General features: G+C 45.8%; 1 protein-coding gene across 2 annotated transcripts in view; it reads left to right on the top strand.

Annotated features, from left to right (window-relative positions):
- Positions 1 to 25,426, top strand: part of LOC128895052 (serine/threonine-protein phosphatase 4 regulatory subunit 1-like) — a 163,301-nt gene that overhangs the window by 11,841 nt on the left and 126,034 nt on the right. Inside the window, exons 1-2 of one of the 2 annotated variants that reach the window (XM_054157276.1) lie at positions 3,429 to 4,564; positions 12,914 to 13,073. In XM_054157276.1, coding sequence (XP_054013251.1) covers positions 12,916 to 13,073 — 158 coding nt within the window. In that variant the 5' untranslated portion in view covers positions 3,429 to 4,564; positions 12,914 to 12,915. Of the gene's footprint in view, positions 1 to 3,428; positions 4,565 to 12,913; positions 13,074 to 25,426 lie in introns of those variants that run through there. The other variant, XM_054157275.1, reaches the window with a different exon arrangement.

Here is a 25,426-nt window from a genome sequence, read left to right as displayed (position 1 = left end):
TCGTTATTGTTAAGCGTAAGGGTGTTTTTCGATTCGACGCGAATGTTTTCAAACGGCAGCGTTAGAAAAGTCTGGCGCGAATTAATCTTAAAGCCCCGACCGACAATAAAACCGGACTGTCCTTACATTCCTGGGCAGTGTGTCGCCCGCTATTTTAAGCCCGGAGTTTAATAAACTTACGTCTCTTAATTAGACCTACTTCTCTCCTCCTCTCTCGTTCTCTGTATCCACATCTGACTCTTGAACGGTGACCGCTCGATCAACGTATTGTTAGGCTCGTTATGTCCGACGGAGTCGATCCTATTCGAAAACCACGCGAGCCTAATTTAACGAGAAAAATTAAATAAGCGATTTATGTATCAACGAGGAAAAACGCGCATTGTTTCCTCATATTACACATTTAAAAAATTATCTTTCTGTTTTACATTTAATTGTTCTGCTTTTCTCCAGAATTTTTCCTCATGTTCTTTCAACTCGTTTCCTTTACTTTTTCATTTTCGTTCCAACCATATGCCCACATAATTGAAGCGTTACTTTGTCGATTTTTACTATTGCAAAATAGCGCAAAGAAGGGTAAATTATTAAAACTATTTATGATTGCTCCCTATAGCCTATGAATTCAGAAGCAACTTCGCTAAACAAAAATTATTCGCAATTGTAAGCCTACAGAAAAAATTAGAGATTGCAGTTGGATAAAAATCGATCGAGTATGCTTTCTCGTTTGCACTCGGAGACGCGATAATCGCCTCTTCCCACGCACTTATCGGTGCTCGCTATCGCGTGCAAAATGATTCGCGATATTTAATCGCCGGTGTGTACGCAAGGTATTCCGTGCTCTTTTTTTCCTCCCCTCCCACGTCGCGACTCTCTTCCGTTCATGACGCCACGCGAGTTTACGTGTACGCCGTGTTACGACACTGTTCGCCGTACGCTCACTATTCTATGATACAATCAATGAATGACTGACTGCGTGCCGTGACGTGGCTGTGGCTGGTGACCGTGATGACTTATCTCGGGCTCTTTCCTCTCGCCTCCGCGTGCATTCATTTTTCCATTCCGACGATCGACGATATCGTTTCCAGTGAAACGGCCAACGGAATTGCTCTGCCAACTTCCATCTGAACTTCGTACGAGGCAGTGACACATGTTTGTGCATTTGCATTACATGATTGTAGAATCGTTATTGGAACTTTTAGATTCTGTTTAGAGTGTTCCTCTCGTGATCATGGTTTTATAGAAATATGTAAGAACAGAAGGATTGATATGTGAAAGTATGGACTCATAATGTAGGTAGATAGGTGTAGGATACCTATTAATGATCAAATTGTGGTTAGTTTATCTGAATCTGATGCTGGTCTAGTTTCATCATAGATCCATTCCTGAACGAAAAACCAGTGCCACAAGAATTTCCCTTGACTCCAAGATCTACTCGTGACCTCTGGAAAGATCTCGTTGCACGTTCCTTCAGAGTTCTTGGTTTCGCGTAAGAGAAAATGTTAGAGAAAGGGAAAGCCCTCGGATTCTTCGCCCCCGTGGACTTTCCCCCGTTGCCCGTGCGTTTCTTTGTTCGTGCGTTTCTCCGCCCTTTCTCCTCTTTCATCCGGTGCGCATTAGCGTCGCAAAGCGTACGTTCGCCACGGCAGACCGCACGCCACGATGCAATCAATGAATGACGGTATGGCGTGGAGTGTGGCGCGGCGCGCGCACTGACCGTGATGACTTTTCTTATCCGGCGGTCTCTCTCCTTATTCCACGGTTCTTTCGCTCTTTTTCCCTTCTGAGCGCGGTCTCTCATTGCTCTACATCTGTTTTTCCTCTCTCCCGTCCCTTTTTTCCTCTCCCTAGATCTCTCGCTTCCTCTCACGGGGTTCCTTTTTTTTCTCTCTCACTCGCGTTCACTCTCTTCCTGGGCCCCCGCCCCTTCCATCCGGTTCGCATTACGCGCGATGCGTACGCTGACGAGTACGAGAAAGAAAGAGCCACCCTTATCGTGGCAACGGTGCTCGTAGCGCAAAAGGTCCTCGTGATGCTCCTGATGCAGTTGGGGCCCAAGGAATTGGCCGAAATTTTTATCCTGGTCGAAATGAAATGTAACCGAGTTAAACACGAATGATATAACTCAAGACTTTTCTTGGAGGGATTAAAAAATTTAGGCGTGGAAGAAAATAAATCTGAAAGGGATTCGTGGATTTGGAGAGGGTTGCAAAAATAAATACGACGAATCAATTGTAGAAATTACTTTTGTAGATTCGTATTCAATCGTTCGTAACTGTAGTCGTTTGTCACCTCGTTTGAAAGCTCGTTTCATTTCTGAAGCTACGCAGATAACTATCAAAATTAGATCAGTTCCGTGATAGGGCTCAGGGACTAGGGACGAATAAGTGGAAACAGAAGGCTCTGGTCGTCCACCAGTTCTGTGCTTGCATTTGGCGCGCGGCGGTAGTCGGGATTGATAGCGACTATCGAAGGCGTGGTCGTAAAAGTATATATATCGATCGAGACCTGTGCGACTTGTTTGTATTTACGGCAGATACTGCGTCGTTGCGATTCCGTATTTAATCGATAATAACGAAGAAACGAGAGTATGTTTGACCGTAACGGATTCGCCGATGCCAGAAGTGGAACCAACGGACGTGTCCCTCGCGAGATTTCTAGTTACTCCGTAATAATATTCAGGGGAATTTTTACTATATTCATATTCGAGATACCGAGACATTCGAAGTTCATCCGTAGTTCTGGAATGAAACAAATTTTCTTCCATGATCGAAATTCTAACTTATATCTAACGAGTAGTGACTACACAGTCGTTCATCTCTCGTGTCCAAGTTCACTGTGGGGTTTCTCTCTGGTACGATAAAACAAAGAATAGTACCTATACCTGCCGAGGACTCGAGGAAAAGAAAAAACGTTACAACTTGTATGACTAATGAATTTAATTCAGGATATTCCGGGAGTTTTCATTATTCACGGTGTCAAGGATCCAGCGAGGCGGCGACTGAACAATTTAGATTGAGAATTTTGCGGGTCTCTGCTCGAGACAGGGCACGGTGAACGACTAACCGTGTCGGGCGGTGATCAAGTCTAGTCGCGTCGTGGTCGCCCGGCGTCGTTGTCCTCGTCGTCAACGACGGTCGGTGACTATCGATCGGTGGCGGGCGTCGGCGTCGGCGTCGGTGCCGCGCGGTGGCGCCCCCGTCGTTCGGGGAAGACGGCGACGGCGCTCTGCCTTGGCTGTCCGCCCCTGGGGGGCGACGGAGGGGGTGGTGGGGGCACCGACACGCAGACCAATCATGCCTTTGGCGGAGCCGGCGAGAGCCCGGCGTGTACGTGAGGCCGCCACGCTAAATGCGGATTTATCAGTCGACGAGTCGCGTTCTTGGCGTAAAACTTTTCATCCTGTGCCCCCCGTATTCCGTCGACGACGTGCCTCGTACTCGTCGAACGCCAGTCCTACGCCTCGAGGAGAACGATAACGGACGTGCGGCCAAGGCGTTCCCCCGCTGTCGTGGCGCCCCTTTTTTTTTTTCTCGGGCCGTGGGGGGGCGATGGAGAACGCGAGGATCGCTCGAGGGATGCTGCGGCTCCTATGGAATCGTTGACGTGTCGTGACTCCTTTGAGAATTCCGCGGGCACGGGAAGTTCGACGGGTGCACACGCCCGTCGAACTCCCGCCCGCGGGGGGATCACCGTGGGGATGCTTAAGTGAAAAAGTGCCATGCTGATCGGACGTGGAAGGACCCTTCGCGGTGGACTGTGTCGGCGGAACTCGAGTGGACACTCGGGAGGGTGATATGCAAATCTTTTGGGATTTTTTGTGTTTTGCGATCGGTGGCACCCATGGAGCTCGAGGATGCCGAAGACACACGTAAGGCATGCCTTTCGTTACGAAACACGGTTTGTAACGTTTAAAATGGACGCAAGACACGAGGGTGCTCCAAGGAAAAGGAATCCTCCTGTTGGAGGAGGAGGAGGAGGAGCTGCAGGATCACGCATGGATTTTTCCAACCGCGAGTCGCGACCGGAATCGGCACGCGTCGAAAATGTCCAGGAATTCGTAGCCCTCTAGTCTTTGGGCATCGTAGTGAATTACGTTGTAACGCAGCGTGAAACACCGGGAAAAGGTGGCGAAGGAGATCTTGCCGGCCACGCATGGCCGTTTCGGTCCGAAGGATGTCGTAAAATGCCGGCGTAAGGATCCATCCCGCCGGCCAGTAATCATTTTCCAACGTTCGTAACCGTGAAAAGAACCAGCCGTTATTAAAGGAAGCCGAGAAAATTGACGAAAGAAACGGAAAGAGGACGACCACGATGGGGAAGGAATTTCGTCGAGAAATTTCGTGACCTGTGGCAACGCTGATGGGGGCAATGTCGCAATCTCTGTCGCTCGAGACGTTCTTGTTCGTCGAAACTATCCAGCGATAGTTTCACGGCCGAGTAAATGTGTGATTTGATACGAGTGCGCGTCACTTTGGTCAAAACTATCGCAAAGATGTTTATTGTGACGACGCTCGGGATCACGTGGATACATGAAGAAATCGGCGCAACTCGTTACTCGACCGGAGAGGTGAGATTTCGCAATTTCGTATTTTTCCACTGGCCAGTGAAAATCAGTTTTCACGCGAATTACCATGATTGTGTAACGTCGAAAAAACTCCCGTTACTCGTGCGAATTATTGGCTCGTATTTATCGCACACGACGAATAAAAACAAAAGTAAAGAAAATAAAACGCGACACGAAAATCTAGTCCGCGCGACCACTTGCGATCGGGGACGATGGTTGCGTAATATCGGCGATGCTCGCGTACGAGTAGCGGTAAACCGACGATAAACGAGAGTTTTGCTCGACCAGTTAATTGCGTAAGCAAGCGTACGATGTTCCTTCTCGTTCGTTGCTGCTTGTCGCATCGTTTGTCGCCTCGTCGACGCGTGAAAACCATCCGAAAAGGGGGAAACAAAAAAGAATCAAAAGCGACAAGCTGCCGCGAAACATCGACGGAAACAAATGTTCTCATCGCGGCTCATGAAACGCCTCCGGGGGCGAGGGACGAGAAAAGAGGGGGAGGGGCCGCGGGAGGACGCGGAAAAAAAAAGGCCAGGAGGACGAAACAGCGGAAAATCGATGGAAAACCTGCCGAAAAGGGGTTAAACAATCGGCCACGGGGCGAACAAAATGGATCATTTCGCGGTCGGAAATTAGGTGTGGCGAAAGGAAAAACCTGTCGATTTCTTTTGTTTGGTAGACGAAAGCGGGATGGTCCGCGAGGAGACCTCCCGTTATCGATCTTGTCTGCTTTGTCGCGGTCCTTTTCTTCTCCGTCCCTTCTTTCCGCGCGAGACAACGGTAATTAGCAAAGGAATTGATTCAACGTTGAAGGATTTACGTCGGAATAACCTCCTCGCCTCGGTCTCTTTGATGCTTCGATGAGCCCGTAATGGTTTGTTATTGATCTATCTCGAGAGACCCACGCTTTTCCATCTTTCCATACTTCGTTTTATCGTGCGCACACATATCTTAAATATTCTCCAAACACTCTTTTCTTTCAAACCAACAGTAACATTTATTGATAAACGAAGTACTCAGAAGTCGCAGAACTCGTGAAGAACTCATAGACAAACTATATTATAAAATCAACTTTCTTAATCTCAAAAGAAAAAGAAAAAAAAAACGGATAAACGCTGTTTATCCCGCTTTTTCAGCCCCCGTAGCTCCGATTCCACCGTAACGGGTTCATCGTCATATCTGCGAGGCCGTAATTACACCGCGACGTAAACGGAAACCTGACGGTTATTCTCGTAGCTCATATAAATTATCATAGATGGTCCACGCGCGCGTCAGACGTATCCTTGATCGTTTTCCGCTACTTTCGCGTATGAATGCCGGCCCGCTATTCTCGTAAACGTAATTAAAGCGCTCCCATGTATCGTTCGACGCTCCTTTAACCGCGTCACGATCGCATTATCGCGCACGTTCGTTCCGATAAACTTTTTCACGTTCTTCCTCGTGACAGAAGCGATTCGCGTTCATTGTTTCACCCTGCGATCGTTAATGGTACTCCCTCTGTTATCTCAACGAACGCGGAAAACGGTCGTTACGTAATACCATTCGATACAACGGTCTATCATTGTCGCGTCCGTCTTATTTCGGACTTACCACGTGTTCCAAAAGCGGCGACATAAATATTCATCGAATGGCATCCGCGAATAGAGCCCGACCCGTGTATCTTTCGACCAATACTCTTGCCTCTCGTAGACGTCATCGCGAAATTCGATTATCCGAACCCGGGATATCCATCGGGAATCGTGGGAAACTGACGTGGTTGACGTCACCGTGCGGTATCGCGCAACACGAACTACGAGCCGGACTCGTGTCGACATAATTAATACGGAGAACGCAGTTGATACTTTTCACTTTCCAATTACGAAGGTTGCCTCCCGTCCTTTGGGTCTGGTAGATATCGTTGGGGAGCAGCTAATTTTATCGAGAAAAGTTAGATGAGAATGTCTGATAAGAAACAGAATACACGAAATCGTTTCTATTTTTTTATTTATGGTTATTCTGTATTCGATACGAAGCCTCGTGCAACTTTGTCTTCGTTTATATCGTGTCAGTGGTCGTAGCCAAAGTCCAAGAATTTTTTCTCAAGATTTAAATACATGTTACTTCGTATAAAAATTTATATGTCAAGCTCGATACTTGTACTGTAAAATGACGCTTTGTTTTTCTATATTTCTCTGCTCGTACTCTTTATTCATGGTGGAAAGTCACGGTTTAATTCACACACATACGAGGGTAAATCCCTTTTTCCTCGACAGCGTTGCGAGTCGCAGCCTTACCGAGGGATCTAAATAATTCGTAGCGGCAACCTACATATCAAACTTCTTTTTCCGTGTTCCCGTAGCGCCACTGTACTTACTCCTCGTTAATGTCTCGTGGAAAGGGCCTGGTCTATCGTATCGGAGCTCACCTACCACGAGCGTATGAATTATAAATCATGAGAGACGAAGGCACGTCGTTTACCTTGTATACTCGATGGTACCGAGCATTACCCTGGACACGGTAAGAACGTCGAGAATTTACGATTCGTCATCGATCCGACCGTCCGAAGTCTAAGCATTCTAATCGAGCTTGCCGCCGACGATCGTCGCCGCGCGGGAAAAACGTTCGCGTCAAAACAAACGTCGCGGAAATTTTCCAACCAGCGGAATACTTTCCCTTTCCCGATCGGTTCCCCTCGTTAACCTATCATTTACGTCAGTTGCCCGTGCCACCTGTTATTACGTTACATTGTACCCCAGACACCAGCCGCGTTTCGTGCTGCTGCTTACAACGGAAGGTGAACACAATCGCCGCAATGCCTTCCTGATTGCACGCCTCCTCGGGGCGCCGTGCGGAGAAATTGCTACTAATTACGTAAAATGTTCCTTGGCCTTCAGGGGGCCCCGGTGCGCGCGTCCCTGCGTGAGCGCCCTGCGTTAATTTCCGATGCTTAACGATTAATCGCGTTCACGGAACCCGGCATAAATTTTTAAAATGCGCCCGTTTCCCAAGCCACCAGCGAAACCCTATCACCGTGGCGGGGGCGAGAAGGGGTTCGTGTCAGTTACCCCTTGAAGGCCCCCCTTCCACAGACATTTAGAGACCAGTGGTATATGAAAAAAAATATTGTAGTATCCGCGCCTCCCATACCCAACAATAAGGAGTCAAATAAGAACACGAAACGTAGGCTACGGTATTGGTCGCGTAGGTAAAGCGGGTCGACTGTGGATCCGAGGGTCGTGGGTTCGAATCCCCGTGCCTTATTTTTCGTTTAGACTCTTACAATATATACTTAAGTGTTCAGGAAAACGAGGATTTTATGCGTAAAGTATTATTTTGTCATATCGTTTTGTGAAATATATTCGTTGTGTATAGGTAGTGTTCCGCAGGCTTGTAAATTTTAATTGATGTTTCGACTGAGAAGTTTTATGTCCCCTTTAGCACTAACAAAGTATTTCTATATAATGCCTTCGATGAATCGTTTTAAAGAATGTGCTTTAATCTCAAGAGCAACCGAATTTTTTAGAGATACCTTGTCCATCGATGGGATAGAATTTAAACACTCTTTGCTCAATTTGTCCCCACTTCTTCTCTAGGATACAATTTGCCTTCGTCTGCGGGATTCGACTGGGCCAGCGATAGGGCTCGTAGTAATTACAAGTTCGTACAAGGCGTGGCGGAATTTAGGAGACGCGACGGGCCGTTAACGATCCGCGAGACAACGCTTTAATCCTGCGAAGTTTTTAAAATGTGTCAACCGGCGCGCGGAATGTTATTCCAGACGGTCGTTCCGTCGTATTAAGCGCTGGAACAAGAGGGTAGTAATTACTTTTCGTGGGACTGTCACGTCTGTCGTGCTCGTTTCCAGCGAGAGGCTCTCCCTGCCCCTCCGTTCGCCATCTCTCTTCCCCTGTGCTTCGGTTATTAATACCGTTGAATCGCCGCGGCACTCGTGTTAATCGAGCGACCAACGATTCCAGATTCTCGCGATATTTCTGATCCCCCCATCCCGGAGCGACAATCCTGGGGGATAACACGATACGACGCGATCCGGATTGGGAAAATGGAAAACGGGAAAAAACCCGAGAGCATTCGGTTTTTCGCAAGGCGAGAATCCCGCCGGTGCCTTGTTACCCAGATCGTCGCGAAATTACGATCGCCGATCTCGTCGCGCGGCCGAACAGAATGGAACGACGCGTCGTTGATTCGAATACTTGGCCGGAGTGAAATTAGCGTAACGTGTGCGCCCCTGTGCGCGGAATACGGTTTAAAGGTTACCGTGTTTCCATGAACCGCCGTCGCCGCAATTGAACGCTCTCAGACGCGGCTGTAAATTTCTGCAAATACCAGATTACCGATCCGTAACGAGGCTCGGTTTCCCAGAGTGCGCGCGAACCGTGATAAACGATATGCACGGATTTTCAGTAGCGACGGGGCATGCTATCGAATCAATAATATCGATGACAGGCTGTAATTTATAATCTTGTATCGAGCGGTATCGATACCTCTTCGATAACAGATTCTCCAACCGTGGACGACGCTTTGACATTCGATATTATTAACGTAAAATTCCCGAGAATTTTGGGCGCAGAAAGGAACGCGTAGAGTAGAGGTTTGTCGCGCGACGAAGAGATCAGGATTTATCCTTTACTGTCATGGACGCGCCGCGGCGAACGCGACGACGGGATACAGTTGGGCGCCAAAAATGTCGTTGATCTCTGTCGCAGTCGTGGAACTGGTCGGCGACCGTTTGCGTGTATCGGGGCGAGGAGGAAGGATCTCCTCCGGGTTCTTCGACTTCGATCCAGACGCCGAGAGCAACCTCTCTCCCTCCCGAAATGGAAGGAAGGAAGGAAGGAACCGACACGGGCGAAAGGGGTGCACACGCATGACCCTGAACCCAACCGGCGCGCCACCCGGTACAGGGGTGCGAAGCTCTCCTACAACGAGAAAGAGAGACGGAATGACCCACGGAGGAACGGCGGAAGAGGGCGCGAGGAAACGACCACGGGAGAGTGGGGTGGTGTGGCGGTCGTGGGGGAGGGGGAGTACGCGCGTATATATGCCGAAGAGAGAGAGAGATGTGGAGCGAAAGAGAGAAACAGTCAGAGTACAGTCCCCGGGATCAATACTCCCGCGTCTTGCGATCATTCATCTTGCCACGCCCCTCTGCTCTCTCCACACTCTCCCTCTATCGTTCTCCTTCCATTTCTCACCCCCTCCTACCGCCCTGTCTCTTTCCCTCCTTCTCTGTGTGTTCCACCATCTTCATCCCCGTGGTGGCACCCCTCGTAATCGCGCCCCGTCGCCGTTTGCCACCCAATCCCTCTATTCGTTACGCGAACCAAGCCTAGAAGAGAAAATTTTCGAGGTCCGTGACGTAAACCCCGAGAGTAGAATCGACGAGTAGACTCTAACTCGCGAGGACCGTTTTCTTAACTAAGGGATGAAAAAGGAGGAGGGTCCACGGTTGGGTAAGAATCGGCGAGAACACGCGTGTCGCCGAGACACGGTTACGGGGACGTTGTAATCGATAAATATCCAGAAATGTCAGCCGAAATTGTAAAATGGGGTGGTGGCGAGGAAAGAGGGCAGGGAAAGAGAGAACGGAAACGTTAACTACGTAGTAGCGCATATACGCGTAGTACGGCTACACTTGACTCGTCCGTTCCACGTGATTCAAATGAGTTTCTGGAGCCCAGCCCCTACCTCCCACGCAGCGATGCCGGCAGCCCGATAGAAGGGGCTGTACTGGGCCGGACGGCGAGAAAGGGTGGTCTCGAAGAGGGTGGGTTGCTGCTTGTTCCAGATAGAAGGGCTCGTCGGCGGAACGGTCGATCCGATCGAGCGTCACGATAAAAGAGAGCCTAGAATCGGACAGACGGAAGTCTCCTCGCGAGATCGATATGTTGCTTTCTTTCTAAGCCTTCCTCTCCCTTCCTCCGTCTATTTCACTGCCGTTTTCCTGCCCGTTTCCTCTCCCTCTGGCACCCTTTTTTCAACCCCCCTGCTCTACTCGGTCTGGACTCGCGCACCGCAGGAGTGGCCGGCATCTAGAATCTCTTCGGCTTTCTCTCCCTTCCATCTCGTCCCCGTCTACCCCTTCTCGTTTGATGCCCGCTAAGAATGCTGGGAAAAATGTCTCGGGGGAGACCGCTAGTCCCGCGGATCTCTTATAAATTATCGTTTTGCCGCGCCGCAGCCGAGATCATTTTCGTCCCGTTCTCGAGGAGCGCGAAAACGAGGATGAAATTCATTTTCGCGGCGGTTGCGTCGGGAAACGGACACGAAATTGAAACAGAACTCGAGCTGAGTCTCCGCGCGAGGTAATTGTGGGGGAAACAATAATCCTTAGCTTTCTTATTTAGCATCCGGTACTCGAATAGGCTGCGGACTTGCTAGAGGTCTTTGTACTTCTTTGGAATATTTTGAAGCAGTGAAATCTTTGATATTTGTGCTTTGTGATTCAGAAACTGCTGAGTGTTTTGTGGGTTCTTGAGCATTACAAAATTTGAATCGTACAGTGTTATGCTAAACTACCCCTATGCCTCTCAGCTATCAGTAGAAATCTACAGTTTTAAATTCTTAAGAAAAGTACTAACAGTCCAGTTATTTGGTACTAACACAAGTACTTGGTACGCTTTTGGGTGTAAGAAAAGCACCGTCCTCCTCGTAGACTTTCTCCTCTCGATATAACATCTAACGTGATAAACGTACCTCATGGTTTCTTAGTAGTCCATTTCGAGAGCGTAACGATCAATTCCTACCCAGGGAAGTGGCGAAAAATAATTATTCCGTTTTCCGAGTAGCACGGCGCCGCACAAGAAAAGCACAGTCCCCGTGGAGCTCTTTTTCGCGGAAAATCTCGACGAGTTTTACGCGCGTCGACGTCGCTAACGCGGACAAAACGGTGAAAAGAGAGAAATTCCCGTTAGTCGCGGGGGATATGAGTGTCGTCGTGGAAAATAGACGAAAAGCTAGGCGGACGCCGGAAAGATAGGAAACGAGAAGGCGGCGGACTTAGAAGCTCTAACCGCTTCGTTTAAAAGCTCCGGTTATCCCGTGCACCGGTCTCCTTTGAACCTCTTTCTTACTCTTGTCACGAGTCGTTACGGACACGCTAGTTAGACACGGAGCCTTCTTTTGAGCGCGATGCTTTGGATACAGGGAAATTCTCGCCCGCGCGGAACAGAGGGAATTCACGATTGGCGCATCGAGACAACTGGATTCGAGCGAACCGCTTCAAACGACATTAACTTGACCTTTCCTCGAGGCGCAGATATTAATAGTTTAACAACTTGCGCAACGCGGAAGGGTTAACCGTCTTCAGCGGAACAAAGGTTCTTAGATATCTTCCAAGTGACGACAGTTTGGTTGCATACAGTTTGGAGCATAGAATTATCCCTGTGCTGGTCGCCTCAAACGGATCGTGCATCGTTTGGATGGAATTTTACCGAGTCTTTATCAATGAATACATGAACCGTTCACTGCACCAATCGATTAACTTCATCAGTCACATAGAAATCGTAACATTACTGACAATTATTTTTTTACTATTCCTTCTTACTAATTTTATATATCTTTAGACGAATGCTCCATATGCATTCTATAATATTTACTTGAATTTACATTATAAAGAGAATTTTAAAAAACAATGTACATTATTTCATCGCATTTCTCAACTTTTTGTTTTATGGTGTTAATCGATTTGTGCAGTGAACGGGTCATGTACGTTTTGGTTAATGTATACGTTGTTGAAGTCTGAAAATTTGTACTCACCGAGATCGATGCAAAGAGCCACTTTTTAGACTATTTCAGTTTTTGACTCCTAGAGGACGGAGGGGGGTTAAGGGTTATGGGCTATCTACGATAACAAAATCAACCCGATCGGAGGGTACCTCATTTTCTTAACCTCGACCGAAAATTTGTCTCTTTGCTAAAAATAAAATCTTTGCATTTGAAGGAGTATTTAAATATTAAATTAGATAATATATTTATGCATATTAATTTTAAATTTATTATATATTAATTCATAAAATCTTACATTTTATGTATGTATATATATATAACAATAAATTATTTATATATATACAAATTTCTAAATATTAAAAGACAAATCAAAATACAGGCAATTCCTAGAACCCTCTATACGAGTTACGTCGAATAGGATCGTAAATATTATGTATCGGGGCAGAAGCTCGCCCCTGGCGTAAGTTTACATTGCGAACGTGTTCTACCTAGGTTATCGTTATTATACCTCTGCTAGGAACCGAAATATTGCTTTTTCTACTGTCCGTTAGTACGATAAGATAACATTTCTGAAAAAATGCGATTCGAGGTTCCTTAGTAAACGTGATCGTAACATTGTGTGCGCAGCCATGGAGACCGATAAAGTCGACGACAATGACGTCGATGATAATCGGAGTACCAACACATCTGGGACCGATATTTGCAACGTTGGTGGAAGTGGCGACGAGGGCGGAGGGGACGAGCAGCTTCTCCAATTGCAGCACTACGTATCGATGGACACCACACGGTGAGTGCCAGCCCTTTGTTTACCCTTCCTCGGAGATGGGCGAAACTCTTGTTCGGATGAAAACTTTCGGGCGACGAGTAAAAGATAAACAACTCTTGATTCGTCGTTTGTTCGATCAAGAATGAACCACTCGGTCAATAAAAATTATCAGTCGATTTATGATCAGGATCTTACGATCCATTTCTCGAAAGCTTCCACAATTGAATAAATAAGAATAAAATGTCAAGAGTAAAATAGTTTAATTTGTGGTTTATTATTCGAATAAAATTCTGCCCGTCTCTGCTCTTCTTTCATCCAGAGATTTGAATTGCGAATCTTGATTCGCACCTTCTTTCCATGTATACGGAAAAATTTAAGAGTGTGGCCGTATAAAAAAAAAATAAAAAAGAGCACAGAACATTGTTCGTTAGCGTCGTTTGCATGAAAAAGATCATAAAAAAGATATCAAGCGATCGCTGCGAACGAAAGTTTGTTTAAATCGGATCTACACCGTGTAACGAAACATCGTTACACATCAAGTTTGATTGTAACTTTATCGTCTATGTTTTTATGACTTGTTACTAGATTATATCTTTTGTACTGTAACAAGTTTAAAAACGTTTCGTGTACCGTTATTAATAATTTCGTTGGAAGGCGAGAATGCAAACGTAGTATGAAACTAATGAAGATTCAGCTTTAGGCTCCCATAACATGATTAGACATTCGTTGCATCTCTCGAGGAGAATATAATATCGACTTCAGGCCTTTCTACCAAACGTCAAAGTATTACAAGAATAATTTAGCATGGCGTAAACCTTGCACAAATATGAAACCAACTACACTGTTGCGTAGATTCGCTAAAATAACCTGAGACAACACGTTCTGGATTATCAGACGGCAGCTGAATGGAATTAGTCACAGTGGCTTCTGGAACATTAGAGGCGTCTGTAACGATTTAGCGAACGAGAAGATAATTGTCTGACCAACCGAACGAACCCACATTGGAAAAACACTCTTTAGGTTACTTTTCAGTACTGTGCGCTGTATAATTTAGAATCCTAACAAATATAGAGTCCGTTAATTTGTTCGTCATTCGTCAAATTGTTCCATTTTTTTAATCGCTAAACAGCGTAGAACTTTCTGCCTTGCATGCCAGTTTTATCTAGTAATTGAATTTTCTTTGAGATTAATCAAAACCGTACGCGTCAAGTTCAAAACGTAAAAGTTGAGATCGGTATAAAAATTACCTGGAAGGTAGAAGAAAAACGAAGCAGCCTACACGGTGGTGTCAAAGAAGAAACAAACAAGTTCTTGCAAACTCTTGATGGATAGCACACAACCCGCCACAGAAAACAAAAGATATTATTCAACGTAACGTAACGTAACATTTTGCCCTCTCGTTTTTCAACAAGTTTCATATAACTTCGCCATACAACGCAAAACGCAGGTCGCGGCTTCGCAGGCGGGAAACCAACGCGTTTATTAATATTTCCACCGCGGTCTCGCTAGCGGCCGTTCACGCGATAACGGCAGACGATTTTTCCCACCCCTCGCTTGCGTGTGTCTGCAAATAATATTTTTCCCTTTTATTTGCAGTACACTCGGAAATCATTTTTCGAGCGTTTCCGAATTTCCTGCTTTCGTCTGCTAGGTATTATCCAAACACGAGACAGCCAACGAATTTCCGTTCGCGACGCGCTGAAGGCAGAGTCGCTCGTCCTTTGAAGAACACTCGACGTCTCCGAGAAATGAAAGAAACGTGGAAGGAGGCGCGGGTGGTGTTTGGCGGGGGAGGGGTGGAAAATTACGTTTAAGGGAGATGGTAGAAAAATTATTCAAACGTTCAACCGTGCCATCGGGAAGAGATACGAGGGAAATATGACGTGCGCGTAAGCAGACATTGAATAAGCTTCGCTGCGATGAAAGAAACGCCGGCTCATTTCCATACACGAGAAAAAGAAAAATCTCGTATTCGTTGCATCGACGGGGCTCGTGCTCCGTTGTACAATGTAATGCCGAAAGTCCTCTCGTGTGCAGGTTTGACTTTTTACCGTGCACCACCGGGCGGATGCGCCATGCCGAATGGAAGCCCCGTCCATAAATTCTCGAAGCGCCGGTAGTCGACGGTCGCTGTTTCTTCTGCGTACAACGAATCTCGCGTTGCTTACCAACCCTCGACTTCTTCCTCTCCCGTGTGTAGTCACCCCGAAGTTTCGGGTCGAGATATTCGCCCGCCCGTTTTTCCTCCCCTCGCCGTTTTACATTCGCTTTACTTTGTTCGTAGTCGAACGCTACAGGACCGGGCGAATTCATTCGCTGGTAACCCCGAGTCCCAGAAGAAAATCGCATCCATTAGAATTGTCTCTGACAGAGACAGGGGGGAAAAAAAGTAGTTCAGACGCAGGTAAGTTTCTAATGGAACGCGTCGTCGTTCATACGTCCGCGAAAGTCGAGGCGAATTATTTCTCTCGTTCTTATTTGTTTAACGACCTCGGCCATCGGGAGCTTTCGCTCGCGACTTTGGTCGTCTGGAAAAGATGGCTTTCGATTGAAGATTCGGATACTCAGCCTTGGCAGAGTAAGTTTATCTGAGATTGTCAGTCTCATCCTCGTACCATTTGCAAGATGGAGACTCTTGGACTTGCAAGAAAGTAGACGTTCACCCTTTGCACTCGAGGACTTTTTTTCTGGTATCTAATAGCAAGTCGAAATGCTTTCTTAGCATTCTGTAACCACGAATGCTAATCTTATATTAACTTCGAAAATGAGAGCTCTAATTTGAGAATCAGGTCACCCTTTGCCTCACCGAAAATCATTTTATTGACACTTCGAGTTCCAAAGAAATTAAGCCTAAACAAAGATTATTGCTGGTTGATTTGTTGTGTTAAACTTCCTCAGAGGAATCACACCAATTATTGGTTTCTAACAGAAGTTACTTCAAATTTACCATTTCTCTTCGCCTCAGAAAAATGAAACCTGGTTGTAGGCAGTATTCGCGACGTTATGACGGAAAGGATATCGAGAATAGTAGTCATTCGAGATTATCTACCGCGGAAAGAACTACTACGATCGGACGTGGCGGACCCTAGCCAAATATACACGGTGCGTCAGCGTCGCGGCGCGCGGCGTCGCGTCCTCCCTTCCTGCACCGTCCAACTGCCAGGCGCCTCGTTTGAGGTCAACGTCATTCGCTTCTCTCTCCTTTCTACGTTCCCTTGGCTCTCCCCTTTCCTTCTCCTATATATTCTTCACGATTTCCCTCTCTTTCACACTCTACCCCAATTTCCCTCTCTCTCCTTCTCTCCCTTGGTCTCGTCTCGGATGAGCGAACTTTGGAACGAACATAGGTGCACCTATGGTCGCGGTTAAATAGACCGTACAGCGAAATTTAACGTCGATTTCATCGATTCCGTAATCGCTGGGAAATAGTTCTCAGCCGATCGGCAACCTTGCGATCGATTGCAGCGAAACGTTAACGAGATCGGGGCTAACATCGATATACACTATCATTCTCGGAGGTAGATTGGCATTTAAATATTTGGCAAAAATAGTACGAGCACCATTGGAATGTTATTGAAATGTTGGACTAATCGAGTAGTTGATTGTTTGAATAGAGAACTATTTTTTTAGACGGTCTTAATTTAACTCTTACCTGTAGTATATATATTTTTCATGATTTAACCCAATCGTACGTCTAATTATTAAGACTTTACCGACCTAGCCTATTAATCGTCTCTTTTCCGTGACGAACAATACTTTCTTATTTACTATTTAAATAGTACGACGATCTCATTGTATGCTCCCATTATTATATGAATTATGAAATATTATATAAATATAATTCATGAAACGATTCTAATGGATAAAATAAATTTTGTATAATACTAACGTTATAAAACTGAACAATATTATTAAATTTAAGTACATCTATATCCAAACACTGCCGGTCGGCAAAGTGTTAACATACCAATCTTGAGGTGCATTTTAACTATTAAAAAACCCATTGTAATTTAATTCAGTACACAAAAGATACCTGTCCTGGAGTATCCGTCGAACGCTCGAATATTAAATAGTTGGAATAGTTGCAGGCCCAGTCTAGTTTTCTCAACCATTTCGCAAGTCCCTTAATTGACACAGTTGATTTATGCACGGCGAAGACGCGTGTGAGCGTTTTGCGAGCCGTAACGAAAGAAAGGAGAGTATCGGTACGCGCGGCGTGTTTCTGCGTCCTGCTCCGATTCAACTTGATCTTGATCTAGCCGCACGGAACATAGTTCCCTGGCTAGAATCGACCAGTGCGATCAGTTCCACGAGGCGAGTGTGCGGTGTTAGCTCGTGGGGATAGGCAAAATTTTATTCCAATAACAGATGACAAATTAAAACTCCGTACAGCAATTTATTCTCGACGTTTATTCCATCGAACAGCATAAATAATCTGCTGTTGGTTATTGGTCCAAAGTGGAAAACAATTTGTCCAACGTAATTCAGATTCCAATTCTTGTTCAATAAAAAAAAAAAAAAAAAAACATACCAAGAGTTATTCAATACACGACGTTTACTGTGGAATGGTTCTTTATACTGAAAATATTATTGACGAGAATATCGTTCTGCCACGTCTAATTTAAATTCCTCACGAACTTCCTATTCAACTTGTTAATTGCGTAATAAAATTTTGCCCGTGTTTAGTAACCCAAACTGTCGTGTAAATGGTTGCTTTTAGTTGAATCTTATCTTCGACGTCGCGTTATCTCGACCCGCGTGTGGCCTGCGTAACTATCGGTGAAAGACGAAGCGCTAATCGTATTCGTCGTTTATTTCTCAGCTATGAAAGCGTTACGGATCTCTTTGGTGGACCGCTTGGACTTTTCACAGGTGCCAAGAGCACCCGGCCCCGTGTAATTAAAGTCGTGCTTCGTAACCGCGCACGATCTCTCACACGGTCTCCGATTACTACCAGGGGAAAGCTCGCATGCAATCAGAATGTTCCTGGTTCCCTTCGTCGAGAAACGTTATTTCAATTAGCAAAACGTCCGTTTAGGTATGTCGGGTTCCGCTCGAAAGGTGGTTGCTTTTTCTCGACCGCGCGAAATGTTCTCTTCCATGAAGAAAGGGGAAAACGTCTGATCAGGCGTCGCGTGCTTTTGGCGCCAAGATGCGTTTCTGCGAAAGACGTCGCGCGTCATGCACGTGCGAAATATTCTGGAATACCGACGGGTTCCTGGCGAGCCGATGGGTTAGGTCTGCTGTACACGAGACGGACGAAACAAAATACTGCTAAAATTAATCCGGACCTTAGGTCACGTCTGCAACGAGTCTAGACGATGTCGTCAACGACACCACTCCTCGAAAGCGGACCTAATCGTGCGGACGCGTCGTTTGTTTTAACGGGTTTCGATATCTCCACAAATTTTCTGTTACATCTTTTTTTCTCTTTTAGCTATAGACACGTGAGACGACTCCGTCATTCTCCCAAAATTATTAGTACAGTCCTAGAAACTTCTGGGAGTTCCATTCAAATTGGCAAATATTTGTCGTGCTTTTCTTTTTTCTTTTTTTATTCTAATTATTTTTATCATTACTTTCCAATGTTAGAGTAAAATTTGTCGTAGCTGAATAAATTTTCCCAAGATATTTTCAGAAAAGCGTAATAATATGATTGTATAGCTTTGATTTGGAAATTTTACTTTGAGATATTTATTTATTACTCAATGCAATCATTTCCTCTGAACTACAGGAAATGATTCACAGGCCCATTCCAGATTAGTTACCCTTAGCTACTCGATACTTTTGACAAAGTATAATCGAGTCTTCCCGCAAAGAAAAATCGTTCTACCCCGCTATTTTCGATTCGCGCGTGAAAATTCCATCCAAGAATCATGAATCGCGTATATTTTCGCCAGCTAGCCGCTAGAACTAGATCCGTGGACGCGCAGTCATCGAATGACTAGTCGATCATGTCTGTCGCGGCGAGCGTTTGCCACGTCATGCCTCTTCTGCTGCGGAGAGCAGATAATGCAGACATTGTTCGGTGTGAACGCAGCCTTCGACCAGATGGCACAATTTTCCGATTGTCGTCCTGGGCTTTTTCATCGCGGTTGCTGCTCGCTCCAGCTTTCAATACACGAACACACACGGATGCCACGAACGGGGGGGAGAGATGGAAGGCCCAATAAACCGGGATTAGGGTATTACCACGGGTATTTGCGATTTCGATTTACGTTCAGGTAATTTCGTGATTTGGTTTAGAGGACTTGAAAAATGAACGTGTCTGCTACCCCCGGGTATTAGGATCGGGGACATGGCGAATTCTGGTACATCGGGCCCTCTCGTGTGTTCTGTTCTCAATTTTAATCTCGAATAAATATGCAGCGAATTTTATTAGGCGTAGAAATCAATTCTGTGAAATTTATATTCGCGCGTTTATAGTCGTAGTTTATACAGAAATAGTTACTCGAAGTTTTCTTTAACCCGTTTCCATCATTAAATTCAAATAAAATACTGGAGATAAGTACGAATTTTCCACATTTTCGTATGATGCAAACGAGTTTAAGAAGGTTCGAGTTTTATCATTTTTCTTTATAAAGTAATGGTACGTTTACTTAATAGGAAACACGGAGCCTGGTTATAAGTTCGAACACGGTCTTCTAAGCATGTGGAACGAAATGCAACAACGCTCTTTGCTACTTCTGTTTACAATCCAGACCATTAACGAGAAATTCATCTTTCTATCATTCGTGCGTATGATTAATCAAATAATTCCACAGAAGGAACGTTCTCCAGGTTGTTTGTTCTCCACGTTTCTCGGAAATACTAGGAAAGGGGATTTAGCTAGACATTGACGTCAACATCCGAGCGTAAACAATCGAATATCGCGTATGCAATATGCCGTAAGACGGAGATACGAGTGAATTAAAAAAAGATGAGCAATAACGCGGTGAATTTCAGCGTGAAAAGCGATCTTGCGCAAATATCGAGGCGCGTTAGATCGCGGGGCGGCTCGATATTAAACAAGGTACCGTCAATATAACGCGCATAACTGTCGGTAAATATTAGATATTAAAACGAACGCTCGACACTGGGAATGTTTATGACATTAACTGGCAATACTCGAATATATATATATACCCGTTGGCTCGCGAGCAACACTATTAGCGATGGTTTTGCGAACGGCAGGAGTGTGCCCGACGGGCAAACTTTGTTCGACTATAATGGACGTCAGGAAAAAGAAGTTTAAAGATACCAGTTTATCCCGCGCGATCGTTAAACGCGTAACGACTCCGTTCTTCGCTTCCAACGGTCATACCGCGCCGAAGCGTGTTAGATCAACGAGCGTATGCATCTTCCTATTCCAGGACCAGCGAGCAGGAAGTGACGAAAACTCCGGCATAAATAGAGCAAGATAAATAATTCTTGAAGAAAAATTTCAACTCGTATCGATACGAGGATCACGATTGCTGTAGTATCATACATCCAGGTGAAAAGAAAAATAGTAGAAGTCTCTCGAAGTCTCCAAGTTTTTCTTCAGATTTAATTCACTTCAAAGCTACAAGAAAAAAAAATTCAATAGATCAATCTACACTGTAACTAAATTAATTTTCTTTCGCTTCGAATAGAATGCTTCGCGATAATATTCTTTCGTAACGACGAGCGTTAACATCGAGTCCCTGTCAGTGTCAACGGCACGTCCCTTTCACTTGACAACCCCGTATAAAGTCATCGAATGGATAAATAAATAAAAATAAAATTGCCCACTCGTCGAACGTTTTAATAGATCGTTGGGATATGTAATTATCCGGGGTCGAAGTTCCTCGAGCAAAAAAAGAATCGCGAGGTTGGTGTCTAGGGGCACGTGCCCTTCGCCCTATGACCATCTGCCCGTCTTATTCTTCCTTCCTGTCGTTTCACGTTCCCGGCGTTCCTTTCTTCCTTCTCCAGTTCGTCGTACGGGGCACGCAGGTAGCCTCTGCGTCGACGTGCCCGTGTGGCAGCGCTGGATCGATTGACGTCACGATACGTTCCAGCATCTGCCGCGGAAAATGGTCATTAAAGGGTCCCTCACCTCATTAGGAGCCGCTCCTCTCTCGCGATAACGCGCAAACGGTCGAAAACTCGGGGCTGTCGCACGACGAGAGGCGATCAGGTCCACGCCCAACCTGGAAACTTTTAATAATGTGGTCCCCCGCCAATTACACACGCCACTGTTGCTACCACCTAGGTGTGGAACGCGACACGGTCGAAACTTTGCGTTTTCGCGGAGAAAAGTCCACGGATGTCTAGTCACCTGGAGAGAAATTGCACGTGTAATTTACCTTTCGGGGGAAGGGGTTTCCGCGACGCTTTATGACACGCCATTATCGACGCTTTCTTCGACGTCGAGGGAAATTAAGAGGGTAGTTCGGGGATTTTTCGGGAAACGACTGAAAAGTAAGCATTTTTCGAGGGGGAGTTTATTTCAGACGAAATAATAGAGGTGTTTGAAGTTTTTAGTGGTTCGCATGGTTTTATTATACAAACGGTATTTTTTGAGGAAGAATAGAATAGTGGGATTGATATCTCTGCGGATTGAGCTTCCATGAAGGATCAAAGCTGATTGAAATCACTCGATATGGGGTCTTTGTGGCATAATTCAGGATACCATGAATAAACGTTTAAAAATAACAAACTGGTGGTACCTTGAAGAATAATTGTACTCTTTTAGTATAAAAATGCTCGAAATGTATTTTCGAGAACAAACGCTTTGAAGTTCCAATTCATAATTAGAGCCCCCCATCAACTTCGTTTCAAAGTCCTGTAACAACGCCAACTCTTCCAATTCCATTATTAATTCTATAGCAAAATGTATCCAAGAAGCTTCAAGAAAACGTGAGAAAACTCGATTCGCACCCCTAAATGAACTGGAAGCATCCTCGTCGCGGGAGAGTTCCATTTCCTTCGTCTTCCCCTGGACACTTTCGCCTCGTTTTTTTTTTTCAGTTTCGTCTCCGTAAGTTACTCGGTGAACAATTTCGAAATTGTTCCTACGAGCCGCGGGGAGCTACCTCGTCGCGGAACGCTGAAGTTGCTTGCTGGCAAGTTTCAAAGGGGGCGCAGACGTCAACTTCTTCAGTGACGCGGTAACAGAAAAGGGATTAAGGGTGCATCGTTGAAATGGCAAAGTTCGCGAGGAGAAAGCTGCAAACAGAAGCGACGAGCAACAGAAACAGCTACGAGAACAGTGTCGTCGTTTGCAGCAGCCGGCTTTTAGGCTTTCTGCCCCCTCCCTCCCGCTCTCGACGGCTTTTCCTGTGTCGCGAACGCTCGCGCTGATGAAAGCCAGAGTATCGTATTGTGGATTCCGCGAGATTTATTACATAATTTCTTTGAGTAGTCGCGGTGGAGAAGAAGAAAAAGTTGGAAAAATAGATTGCTTCGTAAATCCAAATCTACTACCATTCTACTCGCGTAGAATATAGCTTCAACGATACGTGACTTCGACTGATTCACTTCGTGATTTTTGACTAATTTACTCGTCTCTGAACTTGCGGCCAAGATCGTCTTCCGAAATAAACCTCGTTTCTCCTAAAAACGGACAAGCGTTCCCTCGAAACGTATCACGAAACGTGTTTCGCGTCTAAAAGACTTTCGGAAATGGTGTTCCAGAAAAAACGATAGGTCGAAATGGCATCGGGGCCAACCGTGTTCTAGTTGCGGTACTGTCTTTCTCCTCGCTCCCTGTTCCACTTTCTGTTTCTATCCTCCATGCCACTGGCATCGCCGGGAGTAATCCGTGTGCATTTACGATCCTCGGCCGCGCGCACAGTCGTAACGACGTGCATGCGTGTCGGTGAGGGGCAGGTGTGTACATTTGGGGGGGAAAACGAGACCTATCTGCAGAGAGAGAAAGGGGAGGGAGAGAGCAGCGCGTGCCGCCGTCGACCATCCGGAGGCCAGGTGTAGCCTTTATCCATTTTACTCGCGTTTGTTACCCTCGAACCTCTACGATTCCGATGCACCCTCTGGGTGCCGCTTTAGGGGCGCCCATCGACCGACTGGGTGGACGGAAAAAATATACGCTGTAGCGATCGACGACCGATGCCCGTAGACATCCCCTTTCGAGTACGCGTGTACTCGACAAAACTGTGATTATCGAGCTTGTTTATCGTTCTAATTCTTCCTCGTCCATCTTTCGATATACAGATTTACTTACCTGTTACCTCTTGGTAGATAATTACGGCAGTATTCAACTCTTGGAGTCATCTTTAAACGTCACGGTTACATTCGGATTTCAATTTACAAATTAATTTTTGTATAACGATTCCTATTTTTTCTTTGAGCTCTGTTGTTGTATAGAGGGGGTATCCCTGGTTTAAGAAATTTGTTTAATTGCAATTAACGAAAGCAGGAAATAAGTTCGTCAACCCTCCTACGTTTCTTGTTTAAAACCAAATTAATTTTTATTTATAACCTTTGGATGATTTCAGTCTTCACAGTTGCAGAACCTAATGATGGAACGAATATGTCGGTTTTGATCCGAGCGTAGAAGAGGTTGGTTAAGTCTAGAATAATAAACGGGATTGGTAGAAAAAGGCAGGTAGAATTATGAAGTTTAGAAGCAAGACTGGTAAAACATAAAGTGCTAGGAATCTGCGCCCCGTTACCTCGTCGAAAATTCGTCGATTCTTCTCGCGCCGTCGAATGTATCCAGTACGGTGTCAGAGAAACAGATCGATGAATTTCCACCGGAAGACCGTAGGAAATAGGCACCACCTGGAATTCGAAAAATCTACCCCAGCTGTCGAGTCTGGCAATCGACGAGTCTGATTCTGAAATGGCAGAAAGGGGGTGCCGCGAGAGAGAAAGAGAGAGCCCCCCCCCCCCCCGTCGACTCTCCCTTTTGCCCCCTGGAGGCATACGCCCACGCGGAAATGACGTCCGCCCTGAGATAATCAGCAGGGCCCCGGTAACGACCATTTCGAAGGGCGTTCTCGCGGCGACGTTTCCGATTTTCTCTTCACCTCCGGCGCACAGACTGGAGAGCCACCCCTCCCTGTTTCATCGTGAAAGAGAGCAATCCGTGGACGGTTCTCGTTCGTGTCGGGAATTTCTTCCTCGAGTGGGCAATATTTTCTCGTCGACGTCTTCCCGCGTCTTCGACCCCTTATGAGCAAAAAATTCGCGCTACGCGCCACCACCCGAGGAAAAATATCCTTGCATTAATTCCTCCCTGTCGGATCCGCCGGGAGAAAGTGCTCCCCGAGATCCGCGCCTTCGATTGGCTGAAATATTCGATTATAAAGCGAGAGTTAACGCTGTGTACTTGGGGGAATCAATGCTTGCTTGTGTTCATAACAATGTGTAATTAGGAATTGAGATCATTGGATTTCCTTCCAAACGTGAAGTTTAGAATTTTGAGTCATCTAGAGATACACAGATATATCTTGGACTAAAGACACCTAAAACCACGTAAAATATTCTCCATAGCACTTTATATGCTACACCATCTCCCTCTTCTTTTCTCTTTTGCATTCTAGCACTTGCATCTTATCCTGACCAATTCATCTCCTCTATAATAAACAATAACAATAACAATCATCAAAGGACGAGTAGACGGTCGATAACCAGTCTAAAAATGAGCGGTGTGTTTGGTCTTCTTTATTGGCGATCAGGGAGTAGGTGCATACGTTGCTCCGTTTCCATTCACCTCGGACTGGCATGCAAAGTGAGAAGCACGGCATAAATATAACCTAGCAGAGCGCATAAAGTTGCATGAAACTACGTGTTCACGGAACTGGAGCAATCCAGGGTAAAATAGTCAGGGCGGAAATATCCGGCACGGAAGGTTCGCTGGAGAGATCTACGGATACGCATCCGGCCATGCATTTGAAAAGATTCAAAGGTACGTGACCTCATTCGACGAGAGATACTTTCTTATATGAGACGGTTTAAACCCATCTTGAACGTAGTCCGGAGGACATCCTTTTCTTCTTGCGATCTCGAGACGAGTCCTTGCCGAGGACCGCGGATACAAGCGGATGGAGAACGTGTCCGAACATGCTCTGGGGCCGCAGGATGCGCGCACGCGTTCCCCAAACAGGTTACGGGCTGATTATAGTAAACGTGCTCTCGGCTATGGCTTTCTGTGAAACGGACCGAAGATGGAGGAAAGACTTGGGGGAAAATTATGTATTGTTTTACGGTACGATTCTTCTTAGAGCGTACAGAAAAAATATTTATAATTTGTAAGGAAACAGTCTCAGGACGATGGGGTTTAACACGAATGAACTGAGCACAGATATCTTGAACAAAAATCTGGTCTTTAATTCCAGTCACGCACTTTTCATAACCCGAAATAATAATAACGCTGCATACATGCGTAAAAACAAAGAAAAGAAAAC

This window comes from Hylaeus anthracinus, unplaced genomic scaffold (assembly GCF_026225885.1).
Source record: "Hylaeus anthracinus isolate JK02 unplaced genomic scaffold, UHH_iyHylAnth1.0_haploid 4, whole genome shotgun sequence".
Classification (NCBI taxonomy): domain Eukaryota; kingdom Metazoa; phylum Arthropoda; class Insecta; order Hymenoptera; family Colletidae; genus Hylaeus; species Hylaeus anthracinus.
Note: the sequence above shows the minus strand (reverse complement) of the source record. Positions and strands in the feature narration are given on the sequence as shown.